The sequence below is a fragment of the Myotis lucifugus genome, unplaced genomic scaffold (genome assembly GCF_000147115.1).
Source record: "Myotis lucifugus unplaced genomic scaffold, Myoluc2.0 scaffold_6, whole genome shotgun sequence".
Classification (NCBI taxonomy): domain Eukaryota; kingdom Metazoa; phylum Chordata; class Mammalia; order Chiroptera; family Vespertilionidae; genus Myotis; species Myotis lucifugus.
The window spans coordinates 12,211,443-12,235,110 of NW_005871054.1; the positions used below are offsets into that span (position 1 = coordinate 12,211,443).

The following is a 23,668-nucleotide window of genomic DNA, read 5'->3' on the forward strand; positions in this document are numbered from 1 at the left end:
GTCCTGGGGGCACTTGAGTTCATATACATAATTGATTTCAGAGAGGAAGGGAGAGGGAGAGAGAGATAGAAACATCAATGACGAAAGAGAATCATTGATTGGCTGCCTCCTGCACGCCCCCTACTGGGGATCAAGCTCACCCCACCCAGGCATCTGCCCTTGATCAGATTCAAACCTGGGACCCTTCAGTCTGCAGGCCAACACTCTATCCACTGAGCCAAACCGGCCAGCATGGCACTTAAGTTCTTGCTTCCTTTACAGCTTTTCCCTGTCCCTAGTGGTCTTTTTCTCTGGGAGATGAATGTGGGGTGGGTTCCTCTTCAAGAGAGCATGTAGATAAGCCAGCTGGCCTCCTGAGCAAATTACTTACCCAAAGAAAGCAAAGGAATTTTCATGAAATCGAGGCATTTTTATTCTACCACCTTCCCTTCCTCCCATCTTCCTTATCCCCTATCTTTAGGAATTCTGTTCCTTGTTCTCTCACAGGTCAAGTGGTCAACATGTCCAAGCCCTGTGTGAAGCACTGTACACACTTTATCTCATTTACTCCTCACCATCCTGTGGAAGTAGGTACAATTCATATCCGTACTTTACATATGAGGTAACTGAGGCAAAGAGACGTTAAAGGACCTTCTCAGATGGACGAGCTAGTGAGCATGCCACCCCCACCCCACCCTCCACGGCATAGTTGGCGCTGTCTGAATGATGAGAAATTTAGAGACATAAAAGGTTCCAAATGACTGAGTTGGAGAAGGACACTGAGCTATATCCAGGCCTCCCACAGGGTCCCTCCTCTGGCAGCAGCCTGCCCGGTCTCCTCCAGGATTCTACAAACTGGACCCAGACCCTCCACGGCCGAGTGTGGTCAGCACTCCCCTTTGCTGCACCCTCATCTCGAGTCAAACAGAACCTGGTACCGTGCATCTCTGAGTCTTTACTACAGCAGTACCTCCCTCCGCCCAGAATGCCCTCTCCTGTCCTCTCCCCTCCCTCAACCCAAGTCCAGGTAGCAGTCAAGGGCCACTTCCTCTGCAGAGCCCACCCTGACAGGCTTCCCTGACCCTCCTTCCTCGTTCGGTTCTGCCTTTGATGATCTGACCACACCTGTGTGACTTCCTTCCCCACCAGCCTGTTAGACCCGGCCCTAACAAATAATGACAAAAGGAATCATCTTTAATTCATTAAAGTAATATCTGCTTATTATAGAACACCTGAAAAGAAAGAAGCACAAAGAAGTAAAAGAAAAAACTCCCACATATTTCCACCAGTAAAGTAGAACTACTATGGAGATTTTGCCTTTGAGTCTTTTTTTTCTGGACAAAATTTGGGATCTTTCTTTTCCTATGTTGACATGTGACGTACACATAAGCTTTCCCAAGCACCCCTGTGTTTGGAAGCACAGTGGCCTTGGAGATGTGCTGTAGTTTGTCAGGAGGACGACTGCATCCCCCTCAGCCTTAGCCCAGGGACCTCCAAGGAGAGGCCTGGTGAAGACCGTGTGAGTGAGTGAGTCACTGGTTGTCTGGGGGGTGGAAAGAAGGTGGGTTATGTTTGGTGCGTGATACGTGTTAGGTCCAGGGGGGCCATTCAGGAAGCTGGAAGATTACAGAGCGCTCATGCTGGGTCCATGTCTGCCAACAAACGGCATTTAAAATGTATCTCATGAAATTCTAACTTTTGCAATCTATGAGCTGCGCAGGCAGAAAAGCACACAGGACTGATGTGTTTAGTGAGAACACTGGAACAACGGCGCTGGCCATCTCGAGGGCCTGGGAAGGTGGGGCTGGAAAGAGAAAGGAGAGTCCCTGACACTCGGAGCTGACAGGTGGAGGCCCGCACAGAGGCGCCAGGGCTCCCCCTGGTTATGAGGCTGAGGCACGGGCTGAGACTACACTAAGAACTGGTACCGTGAGGACTCCTTTGGCCTAGCTGATCCCTGAGACATCATGTGAGTGTTAAGGGGGGTTTGGGGGGGACGGGGCAGTACAGGGGAGGGCTGGCATGTCTGTGAGCCTGTTGTCGGGGTGAAGGTCAGTCTTCGCTTTCGTCTGAAAAGGGAAAGACAGTCCAAAAGGAGAGGTGAAATTAGTGGTGGTGTTTCTAGAATGTTGCTTGGCTTTTCACTGCCACCCAGAGCTGAGGGAAGGCAGGCCCCAGGGACCCGGCACCACATCTGGGGGTCCCCTGCTCCCAGGGCGTCTTCCTGCCTTCGTGGTGGAAAGAACCCCGCCCCCCTCCCATCATCAGCAGAAGCAGCTCTGAGAATCGAAGCTGGGTGGATGGTGCTTCACTCATTGGCAGAGAGATGGGAAATAAAGACTTTAAAGATGTTACACACCCTTCTACAGACCCCTAGAATCACAGCCACAGGGAGGAGCAGGAGGGAGGACCCACCCCAGCCCAGCTTGCTGGCCCAGCTCCCAGGAGACCAGTCCATGGGCAGCGTCCACAGCCTCATGACCACCCTGATCGCCCATGTCCTTTTTTCCCAAAGAGCCAACAGAACCCACACCTGGGGGAACACACCCCATCGCCTTTTGGGGTGTCTGTCCAGCCACGGGGCAGGAGCACGTAGCAGGACAGCTGAGCTTCTGACAGGCTTCTACTCTGAGAGCCCTGGACAGTGCTGTCAGAGATCAGAGACCTGCAGAGGGAGGGTCAGCCACTGTGAGGCCACCGCCCAAATTCTGACACCCCCCCCCCACTTTCTTGCCTTGGACCATGCCATTCAGAGGCTCAGACTGTGCATCTGAAAACTAAAGATAATAGCGCCGGCCTCATAGATAATTGGGAGGAAATAAACTGTGTGTGAAAATTGCCTTTAAAGCCATAAATCCCATAGAAGCCAAGTAAGGAAAGCAGCACAGTGTAGCGATCAGAGCTAAAAGCAGTTGTCATCTGTGCTTGTTGTTGGGGTTGCTCTCTGCTGCGGCGGTGGCTGCGACAGGGTCTGCGGCACAGTGCCCCGGCAGCTCCTTCCCGCAGTTACATTAACACACCTGCTCAAGGAAGTTAAAGTCCCCACCTCAAGTAATGCCTTTAATGACATCACATCCACATTTCAGGGTGCAGACTGACCCGAGCATTCACCTGCCCGGGGTATGAAGTGTTTCCAGTAGCCAGCGCTGAAAACCGGCGGGCTTCCTTCTTTTCTGCTGGTCCCTGTGGCTTGCACTGCTCCCCCCACACCTGAGTGCTTTGCAGGCAGCAGGAGCCTGGGCGCCGCCCCCTGTTACACGCTGTCCCTGCTGAGGCCCTCAAGAGTCACTGTGCAGCCGTGATTTCTCTGATAAAACGAGAACGTGTGCAATGAGGCCAGGGTCCAGCTGAAACTCCCGTAGGCTTCTGAAAGCTCTGTCCGGCTGCAAGACTCCAGAACAAGCCCAGGGTGGCTGGCCCCACCCCCAGAAGACCCTCCCCTCAGACCTTCCAGGAAGCGGAGCAAGAAGGGAGGACAGTGGCAGAGGCACCTTACAGTTATAAAGGTCTGAGTCTGCACTATAGTAGTCCCCTTATCACTCAGGATAAGTCCCAAGATCCAGGGGATGCCTGAAACAGCAGACAGTACCAACCATATGTACACTATGATTTTTCCCATACATACATACATACATATTTTTTCAGTTAAAGGAAGCACTTTACAGCTTCTCTTTGGCAGGTCTGAATTGCCAGCATCACTATTCTTATAGTTCCGGGCCATTAAGTAAAATAAGGGTTACTTGAACACAAGCACCTCGATACCATGACAGTCCATCTGGTAACCCAGAGAGCTATAAAGTGGGCAGGTAGCGTACACAGCCTGGATATGCTGGACAAAGGGATGATTCACATCCTGGGCCGGACAGAGTAGGATGGTATGACATTTCATCCTGCTACTCAGAAACACATGCAATTTAAAACTTATCTATTATTTCTGGAATTTTCCACTTAATATTTTCAGATTGTGGTTGACTGTGGGTAACTGAAACCACTGGAAGCAAAGCCATGGACAAGGGGAGACTACTGTGATTTTATTTTTAAAAAAACCCCAACACCACTTATTCTGTTTATTGAGCACCTACTAAATACCCAGGATTGTGTTGGATCTCAGTGAGACTGGAATTGTGACTTGTGGACAAAGGCACTGCTCCTGGGGCCGTGCACATCCTGGAGAGCTTGTGAAAAGCAGTCAGCTCTGGGCAGTCCCCTGTGCTAAGAAGACTAGACTCCACCCCTGGAGCCCAAGCCCCCAGTGGGGGTGAGGAGAGCTGGCATCAGAGACACCTGAGGACCAGGGGCCCAGGGGCCTGAGCAGGGCCTGAGCGTGTGCGCCTGGCTGGAGGAGCCCAGCAGGTCTGGCGGAAGCAGCTGGTTCCTTGGCTGCCCCCATCTTGCCTGGGAGGTTATTTCTCTGTATATAAATAGTCCCCTGCAGTTAGCAGGATAAATATAAACACAGCCTCCTGATCGTAGCTCAGAAACCAAGCTTTGCATCTGAGCTTCCTGCTGCCACCGCTGCTGTAAAACACAGGATGCACAAGGGGCAGCATGCAGGCTTCTGCAGCCGAGCACGGGCGCATCAGTCCGCTTGGTCGCCACGAAGGAGTGCACAGCCCGGGGGCTTCTGGCTCACAATTCTGGAGGCCAGAAGTCCAAGCTCAAGGTGCAGTAGGATTGGGGTGTTTAGGCCTCTCTTCTTGACGTGTAGGTGGCTGTCTTCTCTCTGTGTCTTCACATGGTCTTCCCTCTGTGCATGTCTGTGTCCTACTCTCCTCTTCTTATGAGGATACCAGGCATAGGCAGGGCCTACTTGCACGACCTCATTTTACCTCAATCACCTCTTTGCCCTATCAGCTACAGTCACATTCCAAGCTACTGCAGGGTTAGGGCTTCAACTTACGCATTTGGGGGAACAAGAGGCCATGGAGGCCATCCCTCTGCCTTCAGACTGACACATGTCAGAACCTTCCTGGGCAAAGGAGGGTCAGTCTGCATTTTAAAGGCCACCTTGGAGAAAGAGATTCCATATATTTGGTGGGACTACGCTAACCTGAAGATTTCCGGAAATTGCTGTTGCTTATTACGTGTGACTAAAAGCCAGCTTACTTCCTCAAAGGATGTAAACAGATTTAAGTGATAAAACTAGAATAAGCCGAACTGTATGCTCAAAGAGGCCAGGGTGGTGACCTAGCCCAGTGCTTGCACATAGCAGGTATTCAACAGACGTTGTGAACAGGAGAAAGAAGGGGGAGGGACGAATTACGGAAGCCAAAAATAATCAAAATTGATGAGAAATGTGCCAGCTGTCGGGACACAGTCCGATAGCAATTGCTCACACTACCTTGGCTCTGAGTGTCCACGGAGCCGGCAAACCCTGGCACTCAGTGTGCGGGAGCCAGGGCACAAGTGCGCCTAGAAAACCAACACTTCAGATCCTGAATTCAAGAAGAAACGAATCTAGTGCATCTTTAAATAAGGGACATGGGAAATGAATTTTTTCCTTTGGTTTTGCAAAAGACACTGACATCATCTTCAAATGGGTGTTTCCACCATTCCTTCCCAAAGGCAGGAGGTGAAACATTCAATCACAGTGAAAGCATTTCAGTCGCAGTGGAGAGCAAGGATAATAGGGTCCATCATTGCTATTTCCTGATGACCTGACTTAATATAGAGATAGCATCCTTACTGCTGAGGGTCTCCGGGCTCTCGTTCATGGCCTTTAATGGGGAGAGCCAGTGCCTGGCATGTAAATATTTGTTGTGTGAAGACATCCCTGGGTCACCTTATCCATATGATCCTGACTCTACATCCCAATCCAGAACCACAGACCCTCCCCCACCACCTCCACCCGCTTGGCTAAGGCATCTTTATTATTCGGCCAGTGGCACCTCCTCTGGGAAGCCCTCCCAGACCTTTGCTCTTGTGTCTTGGCTTCCTGTGATGTCTCCTATGCTGTCGTTTTCATAGGGTGTCATTCTCTTGAGAACAGGGGCCTTGCCGTATTCATTTTTATTTATAAATTAAAAAAAAATAACAATGCTTGTTGGGGGAGAAGTTTTGGTTTTAAAAGTAGTAACTGCCCCGTTTGCACCACAGGAAGTGTGAAATATTTATAACAACATACAGAAGATAATTAAAATAAGAATCACCTATATTTCCACAACCTAGAGGCGTGCTCCACCTATGAATTAAATACCTGTGTGTTCACACGCATGCACAGTTAGAGCCAAATAAAGTAGAAGATTGGAAGGAGTTTCTTTAGAAAGCAATAATGAGTGGCATCCAATAAAATGCTGTGCTGGAATGCCGAGCGCAGAACCATTTTGAGAAGTTGAAAGCAGCCCTGGAGAGCAGGGCACGGGCCTGGCACTCACAGCAGGGCTGGGGTGCTGAGATGTGGCACGTCACCCCTCCAGCACACGGCACGCCTGCATCAGACAGTGCTGCTTTATGACCATGACCGAGTGAGATGGAAACAAGACCACTCACCCATAACCATCTCTGAACAAAGACCAAAGAAGAACATTTTCCAAACCACACACAAAAATGACCCAGCACCCCTATCTGGTTAAGGTGAGCGACTCCTGTTTCCTCTCCAATCACAGCGTTGGTCTTGTCACCTCCTATCCGTTAATTCCCACCTCCTATCTGTTATTCCCACCTCCTAGGTAAGAAATACCAAGAGACCCAATCCCAGAAATATCCCTGCTCCCTGCAGCACCCAATCCACAGCACAGCCTTGCTTCCTTGAGCCCTCCCCAGAGTGGCCTAACTCAAGCCCAAATTCTGACTAAGTCCTTTCTGCTGCCCGCTGGCTGAGATGCCCCACAGCTCCCCGGGGTGCCCCGGCTCCCTTGTGGTAGTGAGTCCATACACTCAATTTTTTGTTTTGTTTTGTTCATCTTCACCCAAGGATATTTTTCCATTGATTTTTAGAGACAGTGGAAGGGAGGGGAAGGGGAGGGAGAGAGAGAGAGAGAGAGAGAGAGAGAGAGAGAGAGAGCGCAATGCAAGAGAGACACACTGATTGGTTTTGAGCCTGCAACCGAGGTATGTGCCCTTGACCAGAATCAAACCTGGGGCCCTTCAATCCATGGGCCAATGCTCTATCCACTGAGCCAAACTGGCTAGGGCAGTACACCCAATTTTATTCAACTTCAGGTGTGTTCATGTGGCTGCGGGGCATGGACAATATCACACATTACCATGTTCCTTTCCCAGCCCTTTTCTGGCACATTGCAGGCCTCAAGAATATGGTAGGTGAATTCATTAAAACTAAGATGAAACAAGTTTCTGGTACAGTGCCTGCTGGTGACCATTAGACAAACTGCCAGTTCTGTCAGGAATTTAGCAGCTGTCCCCTGGGCGCCTGCATCACAGAGGCTGAAAGGACATCTGAGACCTGGGCTGTGTCCTTATTGACAACACAGAAAAACGCAAAGGCTTAAATGGTGCCCTGGGACAGTAGTCACTGGTACCGGGCCACCGCGAGCAGCACATGACTAAATGAACGTGCTGCTAGGGGATGAGTGGATGCAGAGAGGAGAAGGGAAAGGAAGTCAAGCTGTCGCAGACCTTGAAAGGCGGGAATGGCAGGTGCACAGGCGTGGAGGAGAGACCGTTCGTGGTACACGTCTGCTGGACACGGGGCTGTGCAGGCTGGGGCTCTGCCTGTCCTGCTCCCCTCGTCGCCACAGTGCCTGACACACAGCCGGCTTTCAGTTAGTGCCTTCCCTGTCTTCCCTGGCCCTGAATTTAGTCTCCTACCACAGTTCTGGGCTGAGGCTAGGGCTCTGCTCCTTTTGTGAGGGGTGGGGGGTGGGGGGAGGGAGGGCGGTGATCTCACTTCTGAATTAGTCACAGAGAGACAGGGACAGATCTGAGGGAGGAGGGGACAGGGCAAGGCTGGGCTCTGTAAGTGAGTCACCTTCCTGCCAGCTCCAGCTCCCAGGGCTTGACAGCTGCTCCCGGGAGGTCACTCAGGAGGAGCCGCCCCGGAGGCAGGAGTGGTTACCCAGCTTTTAATAACTCATTTTGCTGAATGATTTGTGGGGAGGAGAGAAAGCCTTAATCACAGAGATGAAGTGCAGAGTCTCGGGGCTGGATCAAGTCACCCCTTTGGCGAGGAAAGCAGTGCCAAGGCCCAAAGGCAATTCTCAGGATCACTTGCCCATTGCTCACAGTTTACCCAAACTTTTCTGATGTAAAAACTCACCCGCCTGCAGCCTGTGGGCTTCAGTCTCCTCCTAGATCCCTGCCCTCTCAGCCACCCCCACCTGCCCTCCTACCCTCCTCAGAGAACATGCTCCCAAAGGCCCCATCGAACAAGCCAGAAGCAAACAGGAAAATGGGGAGGGCCCCGCTTCCTCCTTGGCCTTGCTGGCTGCTGCCTCTTCGGCCTGAGTCATGGAGCATCCAGTACCAGCCCAGCCCCACACCGGCTCTGAGCAAAGGGAACCGCGCACGCGGCCCTCGGGGAGCTGTCTGTCCATCTCGTGTGCAACTTAGACCAGTCCACAAACGCCAACAAACAGAGCAGCCCGGCCTCAACTTTCCCAAGAGTGCCATTTGCCAGCACCCTGCCTGCTGCCAGTCAGTTTGGGGACCAGAGAAGGTGGTGCCTCCCTCTAGCAGGGCCTCTCCCCCAGCTCAGGGCAAACCCAGAGGGGATGTTGCCACTCACCTGGAACCACTGAGGCCCAGCGAGGTGAAAGGGCAGCAAGTCAATGATAGAGTCTGTCCTGGGGGAGTCTTTCCTTGTCGTCCAAAATTCCTCGTCAAGGCCTGTCTGGATCTCGCATCAGGTAAAATCGTGATGCACTTCAGCTGTGATGCAAAGGCCACGCCTCGCACGTGGAGCTTCCTGATTGAGCTTGCTGTGTGTTACGCACCTTTCATGGCCCAGGCACTGTGGGAAGCATGGGGAAACCAACTCATTTACTCCTCACAGCAGCCTCCCGAGGTAGACGGTCATCAGGCCACTTTCAGAGGGAGAAGTAGCATGTTCACATGGCGCCAGAGGGTGAGGCCACAGCCCCTGCTCCCAGCCTCCTCTGCTCGCACCTCTCCAAGAAAGGAGGTGCCGGTGCCCTTCCCAAGCGGCAGGAATGGAGACTTCCTGAGCTTGGCTTCTGCAGCTGGAGGTTTCAGTGCTTGTCCGTTTCTAGATGCCAGGCTCGGGAGCTGGAGACTCTCCTGGAGGTGAAGCTCAAGTTCAGCCCCAGTACAAGGTGGGGGGAAGTCCCTCCGCCTTGTCCTTCTCCTTCTTGCACAGGCTCACCCACTCCATCAGCAAGAATTGCTGCACATTGTCTGTGGGGCAGGCCCAAGCTGCCGTGGGGACCAGCCAAGCCGCACCCCCCACACAGCGGCCCTGTGCACCCTCCCAGTGGGGCGCGCCTTTCTCAAACCACCACCCACCCCTCAGGCCTGAATACGAGTACCTTCTCCTCTCTGTCTTTCCCAATCACTGTACGAAGAGGCTGGTCTGGGTGCACCTGGGCCTTGGGGATAGTTTTGTTTCCCAGGTGATTCGATTGTGCAGCCAGAGTCAAAACTGCTGTGCCAGCCAGAAGCAACCTGCTTCTTTTTCTCCCAACTCTTGTGCATTTGGCTTTTCCCTCATCACGTGGCAAGCTCCTTCCTCTACTTTCAAATCTGGGCTCTGCCACTTGCTTATTCTATGATCTGGGCAAGTTACTTAACCTCAGTATCTTTACCTATTAAATGACTGTGTTTATTAATCTCACAATTGGGGGTGATAATCATTCTCAGTGTCATTCATCAAATCTAAGACACTATCGATGACAAATGTACCACTACTACATACCATTAAGAATTTTAAATGCTGTCAAATAAACTGTCAGGCCATCGATTGTAAGATCCATTCCGATTTCAGGGATGTTAAAATTCAAGGGGAAAAGCTGTGACTTAGAATGAGTGAGTGGCTCGGAGTTGTTGTGAGGATGAAATGCATTGATACACATGAAGTCTTGGCAAAGTGCCTGGAAATAGTGAGGGCTCAACACCATCAGCCACTATTATCTCCCTCCACATTTTCACTCCTCACTGAATGCTTTAATGACTTTTCCCAGCCATTCTTCCAGCCCCTCTTCTCCCTAAAGGTTCTGGATTTATCCAAGCTGGTTGTCCTCCCCAGGAAAGTGACTTGGATAAGGATGACATGGACAGCCCTGAGGGTCCTAGGGAAGCCTCTCAGGGCCAGCCCTCCTCCATGGAGCATGGCCAGAAGCCTCCCTTTTTCTCCTTGAGAGTCAGTGTCTGAGCTCCAGCCACAGAGCAGCCTGACAGCAGCCCCACCCTCCACCCTCCACCCCACAGCCCACCCACACTCCCTCTGTTCCGTGTTTGGAGAGGGAGGGGCACTGGAAGGCCTGGCTGCTGCCCTGGCCTTGGGTGTGAGCTTCAGGCTGCTTGATTATTAAAGTGAGGCTGTTAATCCCTCCTCTGGGCAGTCAGGAAAGATCAACAAAGCATCATGATGTACACTTTAAATAGCTTACCATTTTATGTCTACGATCTATAATAATAAAAGCATAATATGCAAATTGACCGAATAGCCAAACAGCGGAATGACCATCCGGACGTCCTTCCAGACAACCTTCCGGACGAAGCCAGGGGTGCGAAGGCCTACTCTTGTAGGAATTTCATGCCTACTCTTGCAGGAATTTCGTGCATAGGGCCTCTAGTATCTCAATAAATCTAATATTTGAAATTGGACAGATTCCAATCAGAAGGGGCACTGGGGATACCATATAACATTGTTTTTTAAAGGAAGTGCTTTAGCCCATTTGCATCAGAATCATCAGGGGACATTTGCTAGATGCAAATTCCTGGGTCCCTCTCCTGACCTCCTAAATAAACCTCTGGAGTGGGACCTGCCTTGAAATCTGCATGAAAGATATCACCTGAGGATATTTTTCCATTGGTTTTTAGGGAGAGTGGAAGAGAAAGGGAAAGACAGAAAAACATTGATGTGAGAGAAACGCATTGATTGATTGCCTCCTGCAGGAGCCCCGACCAGGGCCCAGGGGGAGCCTGCAACCAAGGTACCTGCCCTTGACTGGAATTGAACCCGGGACCCTTTGGTGCATAGGCTGACTCTCTATCCAAACCGGCTAGGGCAGAATCTGCTTTTTAATCATGCATTCCAGTTGCTTGGAACAGCCCTGGTTTATACATGCTGTTCTGGGGCAATTATTAGTAGTGTCTTTTTACTCTCAAAAGTACCCTGGATTGGACTGTCAATTATATTTCTCCTCCTCAGAGCTGATACTACAGAACCAACAGGACAAGGTGCCTGAGGTGGTGAGCCAAGACTTCCCGTTTTCTGGCACAGTGGGAAGGGCTCCAGGGTCAGCTCAGCCACTTACAAACTATAATGTGGGGGAGCACCCTCAACTCCCTTGGCCCATGTCCTGGTCTACGTTGATGGGTTGATGATGCTTCCCTCACAGAGTGGCTGGAGGGATTTGATGTGTCCAGCGTCTGGCAAAGAGGCTCCACCTAGAGCCACCGAAACAGATCAGAGCTGGCCTCCCCATCTCGATTCCAGATTCCTAGAGTTGAACTCTGGAGGCCCTGTCACTAGGGCCCCATTTGCGAAGGCGGCACCAGACAGGCTGTGCAAATGAGCTTCACAGCTTTTGTCAAAGTAGCACAATAAGCCCCCAAGTGTCTGCTCTTTGCAAAGTGGGATGGCAGATCAATTGTGGCATAAACAAAATAGCAGGCTTGGTGCAAACCCGGGGACAGATTACGCCTCTGCAGGGTGTGATTGGGGAAGGAGGGGTTCTCAGGATGGCTGGGTTTGTCTTTTCTCTGCCTGAAGCTTCAAGGCCCCTCTCCAAAGCCAGCCTGGCTCCCACAGATTGTCAGAGCTCAGGGGACCACTCCTCCACTCTGAGAAGCGGCATCCAGGCAGGGACCCCACTGCCCTCAGCAGGAAGCCTGACCCCAGGGCCTCAGCTTCCCCAGAGCTCAGACTCAGGAATTGGGCCAGTGAGAGGGACATTTGCTTTGGTGCCCTCTGTGTTGTCAGAGAACCTTGTGACCTGCCTATCCCACTTCTGGGCAGACAGTGCCACAATCACAGCCAATCAAGCATTTGAGATCATTTTAGGCCTGCGGTCACGACCATGAGGAAGACCCCAAGACAAGTTCTGGCCCAGCCTCTCTGTGGGGGCAGCAGGGAAAAACTGTGCCCTGGCTCAGGGATGAGCTGCTGGCAGCAGAGGGGTGAGCATCTGTACAAAACCTCTAAGAAGGCAACCCAGAGACTCTGTGAGGGTAGGGACTGCATCTGTCTGGTTTTCCACCAGATCCCTGAGCCTAGTATGAGGCCTGCCAAACTATGTCACCAGTACATGTCTGCTGAGGAATGAATGAATGGGTGGCGGTTGATCTTCCAGCTGCATATCTGGTGGTGCTGCCTTGTAGAGGCCCTACCTCGGTAGAGAAGGAGAACAGGGGGTGGAGAAACAGGTCTCATTCTGGTTCCATCATTCAGGGACATCCAGGAGGACAGATGCTCATGCAATACTGGTTGATGTGATAACCAAGCTGGCTACTTAAGTGACTAATGGGCAGGAAGCATATACAGAGTGGATGTGCTGGAAAAAGGGAGGATTCACGTCCTAGGCAGGATGGCATGAAATTGCACCACATTACTCAGAACGGTGGATAATTTAAAACTTATGGATTTTTTATTTGTGGAATTTTCCATTTAATATTTTCAGACCATGGTTGATCATGGGTAACTGAAACCGTTGAAAGCAAACCTGCACCTAAGAAGTAAATCAGGTGATTTTTTTTTCTAATGAACTTAAGAACTTGAATTTGGCTTTAAAGAGGAGCAAAATTCCTCTATCAAATTCCTGGTTACATTGCTAATTTGGTTTTTCATTCTCTTGTGGCCAAATTCTAAATCTAGGGATATAATCCATCTTCCTCGACGTGAGGGTCATGATCATAAGATTTTCTCCTGACTTGAGTCATTAGGCATAAGATCAAGACCACGGTCAGGCAAGTGGGCATTTCCTCCAGGGAATCTAGAGAATGATTAACACACAGGCTTAAGGAATTACTCTTAAAAAATATTTTCTCAGACCCTTTTAAGGAAATAGTAAGCCCAGGGAGACAAAATCCTACACACACACACGCACACCCCACACACACTTCCTGGGGCTGGCCCCACCCCACTAGCAGCACAGGTAGCCCTCCTGACATTGGGTATGAATTCACTTCTGACCTCTGCTGCAGAGGTGTTGACAGGTGCCATAGTGCTACTCAGACAGATGATTCATTTTCAGCTCAGACTCCAAGCAGCAGCGACTCTTCCTACAAAGAGATGAAACCCCCTCCTATAACCAGAGTCAGGCAACCATGAGTCCCACAGAGAGACTACAGCCAGCAGCAGGCTGAGAGCTCAGGTTGGAGGCGCAGAGCTGCCACTCTGTTCGGCCCTGCATGGCATGAGCAGAGCCTTCTGCAGAAATCAATTGATAAAGAATCTCCTTTACAGACTGTGCTTTGAATAAGTGGGTAAGTTAAGACTTAATTATAAGAGTTCAAAGCAAATAAGCAGCTGCCCAGGCACAGAACAGACCTGCCAAGACAAAAGCAACCCCAGACACACACAGCACAGGCCCGCATTGGACCAAAACCTTTCCCTTGGCAAGTGTGAGCAAGGATGACGTGGTCCTTGGGTGAGAAGCTGACGTTCAACGGCAGCCATGTTTACTCTCTGACCATTGTGGCCTCCTTCTCAAACAATCCTTTGTCAGTTTCATAAACCCCTTTTCAGAGACCATCAAATATAGCTACCTGGACTGAACACACTACCTGGTCCCCAGAAATCCCATATAAAATGAAGCCTTTATGGCATTCTATCCTAACAAGGCCCAGGTGTGCCACTGTTACATTAAAAAAACCGATTGGAGGGGTGGAAGAGCAGGTGACACTTGCTTTGCGGCATCTCAGTGGTTTGCATCTGTGCAGTGGTTTCTGTTGTGTCCTGATGGGTCCTTCCTAGTGACCACCTTGCCTCGCCCATTTTGGTTTATAATCCCCAAGAGGAGGGGCCCTGTCTCCTCCAACAGTTTATGGGCTGCCAAGATCAGAAACAATGTCTAGTGCCGCTAAGGGAGAGAAATGTCTGAATACTGATTCCCCTCCACTTGAGTGATACCACTCCAGACAGGAGCCATGTCATCACCTGCATATACACAGCGCCCACCCCATAGGGCCTCCTGCCCAGCCGGGACCTCCCTGACCCTTGCCCTGTCTCCACAGGTTTCGGCATGACCACCCCCGCCACAGTGGGTGGGAAGGCCTTCCTTATCGCCTATGGGCTGTTTGGCTGCGCTGGGACCATCCTGTTCTTCAACCTCTTCCTGGAGCGCATCATCTCGCTGCTGGCCTTCATCATGCGCGCCTGCCGGGAGCACCAGCTGCGCCGCAGCGGCTTGCTGCCCGCCACCTTCGGCCGCGGCTCTGCTCTCTCGGAGGCCGACTGCTTGGCGGGCTGGAAGCCCTCGGTGTACCACGTGCTGCTGATTCTGGGCCTGTTCGCCGTGCTGCTGTCCTGCTGCGCCTCGGCCATGTACACCAGCGTGGAGGGCTGGGACTACGTGGACTCGCTCTACTTCTGCTTCGTCACCTTCAGCACCATCGGCTTCGGGGACCTGGTGAGCAGCCAGCACGCCGCCTACCGGAACCAGGGGCTGTACCGCCTGGGGAACTTCCTCTTCATCCTGCTCGGCGTGTGCTGCATCTACTCGCTCTTCAATGTCATCTCCATCCTCATCAAGCAGGTGCTCAACTGGATGCTGCGCAAGCTGAGCTGCCGCTGCTGCGCGCGCTGCTGCCCGGCGCCGAGCGCGCCCCTGGCCCGGCGCAACGCCATCACCCCGGGCTCCAGGCTGCGCCGCCGCCTGACTGCGCTCGGCGTCGACCCTGGGACCTGCGACAGCGACACCGAGGGCCGCCGCCTGTCGGGCGAGCTCATCTCCATGCGCGACCTCACCGCCTCCAACAAGGTATCGCTGGCGCTGCTGCAGAAGCAGCTGTCCGAGACGGCCAACGGCTACCCGCGCAGCGTGTGCGTCAACACGCGCCAGAACGGCTTCTCGGGCGGCGTGGGCGCGCTGGGCATCATGAACAACCGCCTGGCCGAGACCAGCGCCTCCAGGTAGACCGCCCGCCCGCCCTCCCGTCCGTCTGTCCGCCTCGCCGCGTGCGCCAGGGACCCCCTCCAGGCTGGCGTGCCACCAGGCGTGGCTTGCTTTCCTTCTCTCAGACGCTGGCGCTTTCTTAATCTTTATCCAATAAAATGAAACCAAAAAAAAAAATTTTTTTTTGAAGAAATACTATTTGGACGGGCCTGATGTTATCAGGGGCAGGTTTTTTGGGAACCTGTTTTCCTGTGGGTCCCCTCTTGGAGAACCGTGGCCCCCAGCAGATTCTCCTCCAGGGAGAGAAAAAGTGGCACCCAGACCCTCACGCGATGCGTACCGCAGCCAGGAGAGTGCCAGTCCTGGGTTGTGCAGACTGGCATTCAACCCGGTCCCCATGCGCATAAGCAGCCGGCAACCCCAAAACATATGGTGCAACTTTACATGGCTCTGAGTTACCTCCGCAGCATTTAGAATCCTGGCCCAGCCCAGCAGCTTCCTTCTGGTCGTTAGAAGTGATATAGTCACAGTTTTGACAGATGGGGGTGGGGAGAGCCATCTGTTACCTCCTGGCGTGTATATATAGCACAGCCGCTACACACAAGTGGTGTAGTATTACGCAATGAGATGAAACAAGCACCAACTCGGGGACTGTGGCGTTTCCGAGATTTGGAAATGGCAATGGTAAGGGGCTTGCTTAGCTGGCCTTTCTCAGCCTGTCTTTCTCTTAGCACAGTACCCAGGGCAGCTACTTGTAATGAAGGAAATCAGGGTGGCCTGCGGGAGGGGAGCTCTGGGCTGCAGGAGCCCCAGCTCTGCGTCAGCTGCCTGATCTCAGAGGCTCCAGGCGTATCTCTGAACCCCCCAACCCTGCTTTCTCTCCCCAGCACCACCCACCAGGTCGCTGCTCATCATTAACCAGGAATGTGCGTCTTCTCAGACAAGGTTCTGCTTTGTTAGTGTGGGTTCTTTTTCCTCCTTAACTCTTGATCAGTTCGACATTTTTCCCTTTTAGAGAGAGCCTGAGGGTGCAGAGCACAGCCCCAGCCCACCCTCCTTCTCTGAATAGGGCTCTGCCAGCTGCACCCTGGGGGCACCAGGAACCCAACGCAGCCATTTTACACATGTCAGAGAATTGGGCTTCAGAGCCCATAATGTTTTGGGGGCACATCCCATTCTAAACCCTTTTTGGCCCGCACAGATAATCAAGTGAATGTGTTTCCTCCACAGAGTATGTACTGGAGGTGGAGGAAGCCGGGAGGGAGGCAGCTGGGGAACAGGAAGATGGAAACAATTTTAGGATTCCAGTTTTGCTCTGGATGATCCTCAAGCTGAGGGACAGGTTCTCCCAGACGCTCCCTCTGCCACACGGGGGTCACTGACCTGGAGGAGGGCCAGATCCCCCTCCTTTATTGAAAGGAAGGAGGTCTTGGACTATGAAGGAACAAAACTTTCAGCTCCTTTTTCTCATCTGGAAAGATGATGATCCCAAGGACAAATGCCAGAGTCTAGTCAGACATGGTATGACCCAACAGCATATATATATACAGCTTCTGACAGGAAGTCTTAGAAAGCACCAGACGCCTCACACCACCGTCTGCCCGAGAGGCATTGAAAGCTGCGAAACCTCCCTCCCTGGCAGTGAGGAAAGCATATGTGTCTGGAACACACACACACACGCATGCACACACACTATTAAGAGTCACACTTGAATGTCAGCCTCCCCTTTTCCCTTCTAGTTCATGGCAGAAGGAAAAAAAATGACTCTCCAGCTACTTTGGGTAATTTCTAATTTGAGCTGAAATAGGTTTTTAAACACAAGCCCTAAACAGGGGATGAAGCCAAGGAGGCAGAGTGGCCAGGAGAGAGGCCAGTGTTGCTAAATCCTGAAGGGTAGGCTTCCGGAGCGCCATGCTTCCTGGATCCACTGTGACTGTCAGGCAAGCTCCTGAGCATCCCCCGCCCCCCTGCCTCCCCACCCCACACCCGCCCGGAGTCTGAGTGACGGCTGTGGTCACACTGAAGGGACTGCACACCAGGCACACGTTCTCTAGGGCAGGGCCCTCTCACAGGGCCTAGAAATAAAGTGTCAGATTCATCCCTTTAAAAGAAGGAAAGATTAAAAGGCATCCAATTAGACGTGTCACCTAGGCAACGAGAAATAACTTGGGGATCAGTGCCATCCAGAGGGGGAAGTAGAGTTCCCCATGATAGAGGCATCTAGATCGTGAGGTCTTAATAGCTGGCAAATAGCAGCCAACCTAGAGGGAGTGAGCCCCGGGGACAGCACAGAAGGCCTGAGACCCAGCTGGCAAGGCTCTTTGAGGTAGACGGGCCAAGGAGGTGTCCAGGTGGTCCCAGTGACCACACACATGGCTGCGCAGGATCCCATCCCCACCGAAGGGAACAGGACCCGCCTCCAGAAAAGAACAGCTCAGAAGCCCGTTTCGCAGTCTTCTCTGTCAGCAGTGCTTCCTGAAGTCTACCCTACGATGCGCATGCCTCTGCCTTCGCTGTGTTCACTTCTTTTCTACACTTTGCCTGTGAAAGGAGGCCATTGTGGGAGCTTGGACAAGCTTCTGAAGGAACCGTAGGTGTGAGGGGGCCGGGAATAACCCTTCCCTCGAAGCCACCTCCAGAAGAACACCAGTCCGCCAACATCCAGGGCAGCTCAGGATCCAGCGGCACATGTGTGTTTTCGCCCATGTTCTTCTGGCCCCTCCCCCATCTCAGTACATCAGTGTGGGTCACCTCAGGCCAAAAGGCTCCCCAGATGCCAGGAAATGCTTCCTGGGAAAAGCTGGGCTCCCAAGTTCAGGGGGATTAATGGAGCTTAGACCACAACTAAAGGGATTGTTTGACACCCTGCTTAGGGTGGGCACTGAGAACCAGAGTCCTTGCCAAGCAGGGGTGGGGCCTCCCCATCATTCCAGGAACAGTGGCATTGACAGGGACCCCCTTCTTTGGTGCAGGTTCTTCAGAACCTCAGGGTAAGAGAGCGCTCCATTTTCATAGGTGCTGTGGCCTCTCCCACCATGTGGGGTCTCCAGTTTGACCCACAGCTGTCTGCTCACTGCAGTCTACAACTCCCCCAGCACCAGGAGTCACTTCCTAACCTTAGGCCCACACTCACCCCCTCCAATGCTGGGATGCTGGGGCTGAGGGGCAAAGATGGCATGAGCTCTTAAGGTGCCCTTGCCACCCTCTGTGGCCACTCAGAGGGTCTTGGTGAATAGCCGGGTCTTCTGACCCCAGACGGCTCGCCCATGGGGCCCTTGCTTGCTAATCAGGCCTGGAGGTCAGGCCCCTATGTCTGAAGCCAGAGCCTCCTGGCCTGGAAAAGGAGGCAGACGTCTCGGGCAGTCTCAGGCACTCAGCTTGTGGACAATGCCTGACAGTCCTGAGCATTTGCCCAGGAGCCTCACACATCACAGTAACACACACACACACACACACACACACACACACACACACACCAGCCTTACAAAGAGCGGCTAGCTCCATTCCCCAAGGAAAAATCCTATTCTGTGTCACTTTAAGAAGAAAGATTTCCCATTTTTAACTCCCCGGAGATCTAGAGCCTGGAAAATTCTTCTCTGCCTGGGGGAGTTCCATGCACACGTTGCATGAATGTGTATTTTACACAGAAGCCAGCGCCCAAACCCAAGTCAAGCCCTGGCAAATAGCTGCTGAATTCACCCAGGCTCCTGCACTCCTCAGTCAGGCCTCCTGGCAGGGGCCCTCTTCCTGTGTGCTGTGGGGTGAGGGGGTGACTGAGTTCTCATGGCCAAAGGAGCCCCGAGGTTCTGGGGAACCGAGGCTGAGGGCAGCCCACAGAGAGCTGTGGGCCAGGTGGTTTCATCTTACTGTAACTTTTTACATTCTTTTTAAAAAGCACAATTCCACATGCACACTGTCTGGAAAGCACATCTGGACAGATTGCTTAGGGCACTGCTGAGCCCAGAAGAGGCTGCTGGGGCCTCTTTGTTGCAGTGGTTATATAACACGCTCGCTCCATTCCCTGGGGTGGGGAGGGCTGGAGAGCTGCTGAACCCAGCGTGGACTCGTGGACTCGGGCCTGGACTCTTGCCCCTGGAGCAGCTTGGCACGCACCTTCAGGCTCACGCAGCATCTCGGCCCGCCCAGCCGGCCTCATTATGCATTGAGGAGCTATGAGATTTCTGCACTAACCTGACCCAAGCCCTCTTCCCCTTTCTTCTAGCCTCTTCCCCTCCCCCTCCTCCTTAGGGAAGCTCCCCCTGGCTTTACAAATTATTTTCTATGCTTCATGTTCTCTCAGGAGGGGTGGGTAGAGCATGCGGGGCAGGCCTGCAGGGTTTCTTAAACAATACATTTATTTTTCTGAGCAGCACTCCAAGAGAGGGCTTGAAGGGTATCTGAATTACCGATGAATAAAATGTAGCCTGCCACCACTTGAGCTGTTTGCTTTCTGTCTGTCAGAGCCAACCTGCTCACACCTCCTCTCCGGGCCCCAGGGGACTTCTGTTTGGAGGGTTGGGCTTGGGTGGCAGCTCCCAGAGGGGTTGGTGGGGGCAACAATGAACCTCGCAGACAGCTTGGGCAGATGGGCCAAGGCCAGTATCTGATAGCCAGGGCCAGAAAGAAGGCAGGGGTGCCCAGGAAATGAGCTGGGGGAGTTGGAAGATGTGGCCCTGGTTTCCAGCTCTGGGGGTGCACTGGTCTTTCCAAAGGCAGCTTTAAAGATGCTGATGCCCAGGCTCCTCCCACCCCCTCCACCCCCTGGTCCCCCGAGATTCTGATTTCAATGGCGTGAGGAGGAGCACAGGCAGGCACTGGAATTTGGGGGAAGCTGCCAAGGTGATTCCAATGGTCAAACAAGGTCTTGAACCTACACTTTCACACAGAGCGCTCACACCGTGGTGTGGAAAGAGCACTCATGTAGGAGTGCGGAGGTCTGATTTCTAGTCCTGCGCCTGGCAGTCACGGTGCTTGCTCAGATCCGCAGTGCCCCCCACTTCCCAGGAGCCTTATGAAAAGTAAATGAGAGGCTGGGAACTCTGAAAAGTATGAAGTGCTCCATAACCATTGTTAGAGGAATTTCATAACAATAAGGGACCAGGCAGCCCCTATCACCTCTGCAGGGGAGCCTTTCTGCAGGGCCAGCTGGGAAGAAGGCTGCCCACAATGCCTTTGCAAACCTGTCCTTATTGGCACCACTTTAACCACCATCAGAGGAGTGCCAAATAGTGCATGCTCCACCGAGGCTTTCTCTCCCTCCACAGCCCCCTCCCCAGGCCATCCTTTTCCTTCAGGTTGCCTTGGAGATGAGAAGTAATTGGCAGGTTACACAAGTCCTGACCCTACCCACCTCAGTCTGCAAAATCACCCTCTAGCCTCCTCCAACCCAAAACGTTTCATTCAACTGCAGTAACATCCACGCTGGTCTTTTGGTCTTTTCAATGCTGGTCAAAGGTACTTAATTGATTTCATGACCTGCCTATGAATCACCCCCGCAGTTGGTAAAACATGGGCCTACAGTCCTTCTGGAAAGAAACCTTCCCATTTCCCTGCTTCCAGCTAAGACCCTGCTTCCAGCCAGCTGTGGCAGCAGAGGGGTCTGGGCTCAGGTCCCCCATCAGCCTTCCTCTCCCTTTGGGACTCCTGCCCCCGCCGTGTAATCAGCTCAGGCAGGTGTTTCAGCTGCAGGAAGTGGTGCTTACCTGCCTTTCAAGTCCTAAGGCCTGTGATTTGTGATTCCTATGGCAGTTTAGATCCCCAGCCAGCATCCCTGGATAGACCACCAATCCACTCCCTTCCACCGTCAGTTAGCTTTCTGTGAAAATACCTTTTCCTAATGAGAAGATAAGAAAAAAGAACTTCCGTTTACCCAGTCAGGCCCTTGGACAAGAGATTTGCATATTCATCTCACTATCCCTTATCAATCCTAGGAATTTGGTACTTTTCTCTCATTTTGTCCTCGGTCAGAGAGATTAAGGATTTGTCTAATTGGGGGCCAGGCACCCCATGCTAGAGGCTGGAGAGACAGGGTGAGAAAGACAGCACAGTCCTCACTGTCCCTGAACTGCAGACTCATGAGAGGCCGACAGGGCGCCGAGTATGGCAGGAGGCCACAGGGCCGTCTGGGCTGCCGGCCCACCCAGGGACAGGCAGGTGGGTCAGGGCGGTCAGGGAAGGCTCTCCGAGGCAGGTTGTCCAAGCTGAGCCTGAGAGGGAGCCCCAGGGAGCCTGCTGGTGGGGCAGGAAGTGTCAGGCAGAAGGAGTGGATGTGAGACAGAGACGGGAACCGTGTGCAGAAGCACAGGCCTGGAGTCCGCATAGTGCTCCCTTGACTATAAGAACTGGAGTCTGGGCAAAGAAATTACACTCCTGGCCCCTCCTACTCCATTCTGAGGGAAATGCTCACAGGAGGGGTTGGTGGAATCTCTAAAGGCTTAACCATAGGCAACCAGTTCTGCTCACTTCTGCTCACTTTCGGGGCTTTGAGCAGATCTCTTCCCCTCACCAAGGCTCCTCCCCATGTCAGCAAAACAGGGGGGGATGGGGGACAAGCTGGCCTTTTGACTCTCACTCTGAGGCTCAGGAGGGAGAGGAAGAGAAATAATAGTGTTCCATGGGATTCCTATGAAGAACCACCTTTAGCAAATATCTGCCAAGCACCTGACCCATCGTGCACAATTTGTGCCAGTTCTTTCTCCATACACGGAGCTAAGCAGGACCGCCATCTGGATGCAGGATGGAAGGACATGCGTCCCGCTGAGGACTGGCCAGCTTCCTGGGGAAAGCTGCGGCTTCAACACACATGCCCAACCCTGTGCAAGGCCTTGTGAGCTGCAGGTCTCTACTGTCCTTGGTCTCCGCTTCCTCTAAAACAAATAAAGTCCGGTCTCTACAGCTATGCTATTCAATGAAGCAGCCACTCACCACACACAGCTATTTCATTTTAAATGAATTTAAATTAAATGTAAAATTTAGCTCTTCAGTTGCACTAACCACACTTCAAGTGCTCAGGCAATTAACACCAGAGTTTATCAACCTCTTTAACCCACACCCCATCCTCTCTGCTCCTCCACCTAAAATTGCTCCGGATCAGGTTCGTGAAGTCCATCTTTCCATACCCAGGTCACAGGACCCGTCTGCCATGTGGGGACTGCCTGCAGGAAGACAGGGGAGGCCACTGTGCAAAGGGAAGCAGAGGCAGGCCTAGCTGCCGGCCTGAGCCTGGCTGTGGCCACTGAGGCTTGGCACTTGCAGTTCCTCCTCCACATCTGGGAGCCTCCTCAGCTTTCTTCCTACCAGTGTGAGCCAGTAATCGGCACCTTTGCTTGAGGGGTGAGTTAGGTTACCTTGAAACTGAAAAAATTTGGGCCAACACTGTTTCTTTACCCCCTCCCACCCACACATACACCCCCCCCAAAAACTCCTTCCTTGCTCCTTGAGGTCTGAAATGCCTTTTACAGCAATAGCACGGTTCATGGGAAAGTTCAGTCATGGAATGTAGACATCCCTGGGAGAGAGTACAGTGACATATTCACACTAAAGTGTAAATGACTGACAGTGGAGCCTGTCTGATGGAGCAGGAGGGAAGAGCCTTGGCTCCCGGCAAAGGGAGAAGGGAATCATACTACTCAGATAAAGGCCACAGAGAAGGCCAGTTGAGGGCATCGTGGATCAATCTTGCTGACTTCTGGCTTCAGAGAACTGAAGCTGAATGTAAGCTCTTCCCTTAAAAAACAAATTTCCAGTTACCCCCGATACATTTCTAACAAATGCTTAATATTTGTTGAATTAATATTTATGTGACAAGGTCTTTGCCCCCACCCCCAGCTTCTAATACTGTTAACCAAATACCCAACATTCGCACGAGTCTCTCAGTCTGTCTGCCTCTTTCATGTTCCAACTTCCTTGCTTCTCTTTGGAGCACCCAGAGCAAGAGAGCGGGAGGGAGATTTCTACTGGCCGAGAGCCTGAGAGAGAGCATCTCATTTCAGAACCTTGGAGCGTTTGCCCCTCTCAGCTTGCCTATCCTCACCCTCCCTAATAAGGGATTTCCATTTCCATTGGTTAAAAATCAAAATAATAAAAAGGGAGAAATTATCATTTTGGCAATTTTATTCATCCTAAACAAGTCAACAAGAACGTTGCAGAAGCACTGGAGGCAGAATCAAGCTTTGGGGTCCAGAGACGTCTTAGGGTGCAGCTTTGGCTGGATGTGGCAGTCCCCCTCAACCTCTTTCCCTGAAGGCATCAATACCCCCCCCTCATGTGAGCAAACTCATGTGAGCAAACACTCCCCCCCACCACCGCCCCCCCGCAAGCCATTCTGGCCACAGGAGGAGCAAGCCAAGCATCACTGGGCCTTTCATTCCCTGCTTGAGCTCACCCACCAGGTACTGTTGGCTTAGAGCCACACAAAGCAGGCGGTGGAGAGGCAGATTCCAGCCCGGGTGGGCACTCTCTCCTGGCATGTGAGATGCTGGATCATGACACCCTCA

The 23,668-nt window shown here is 52.4% G+C and overlaps 1 protein-coding gene across 1 annotated transcript in view; it reads left to right on the plus strand.

Moving 5' to 3' along the window:
• KCNK12 (potassium two pore domain channel subfamily K member 12) overlaps positions 1-15,194 on the plus strand; it is a 35,780-nt gene extending 20,586 nt beyond the window's left edge. The window contains exon 3 of the mRNA XM_023746083.1: positions 14,293-15,194. Within this exon, the coding sequence (XP_023601851.1) occupies positions 14,293-15,194 (902 nt within the window). The remainder of the gene's footprint in view (positions 1-14,292) is intronic.
• Positions 15,195-23,668: the final 8,474 nt, after the last annotated feature.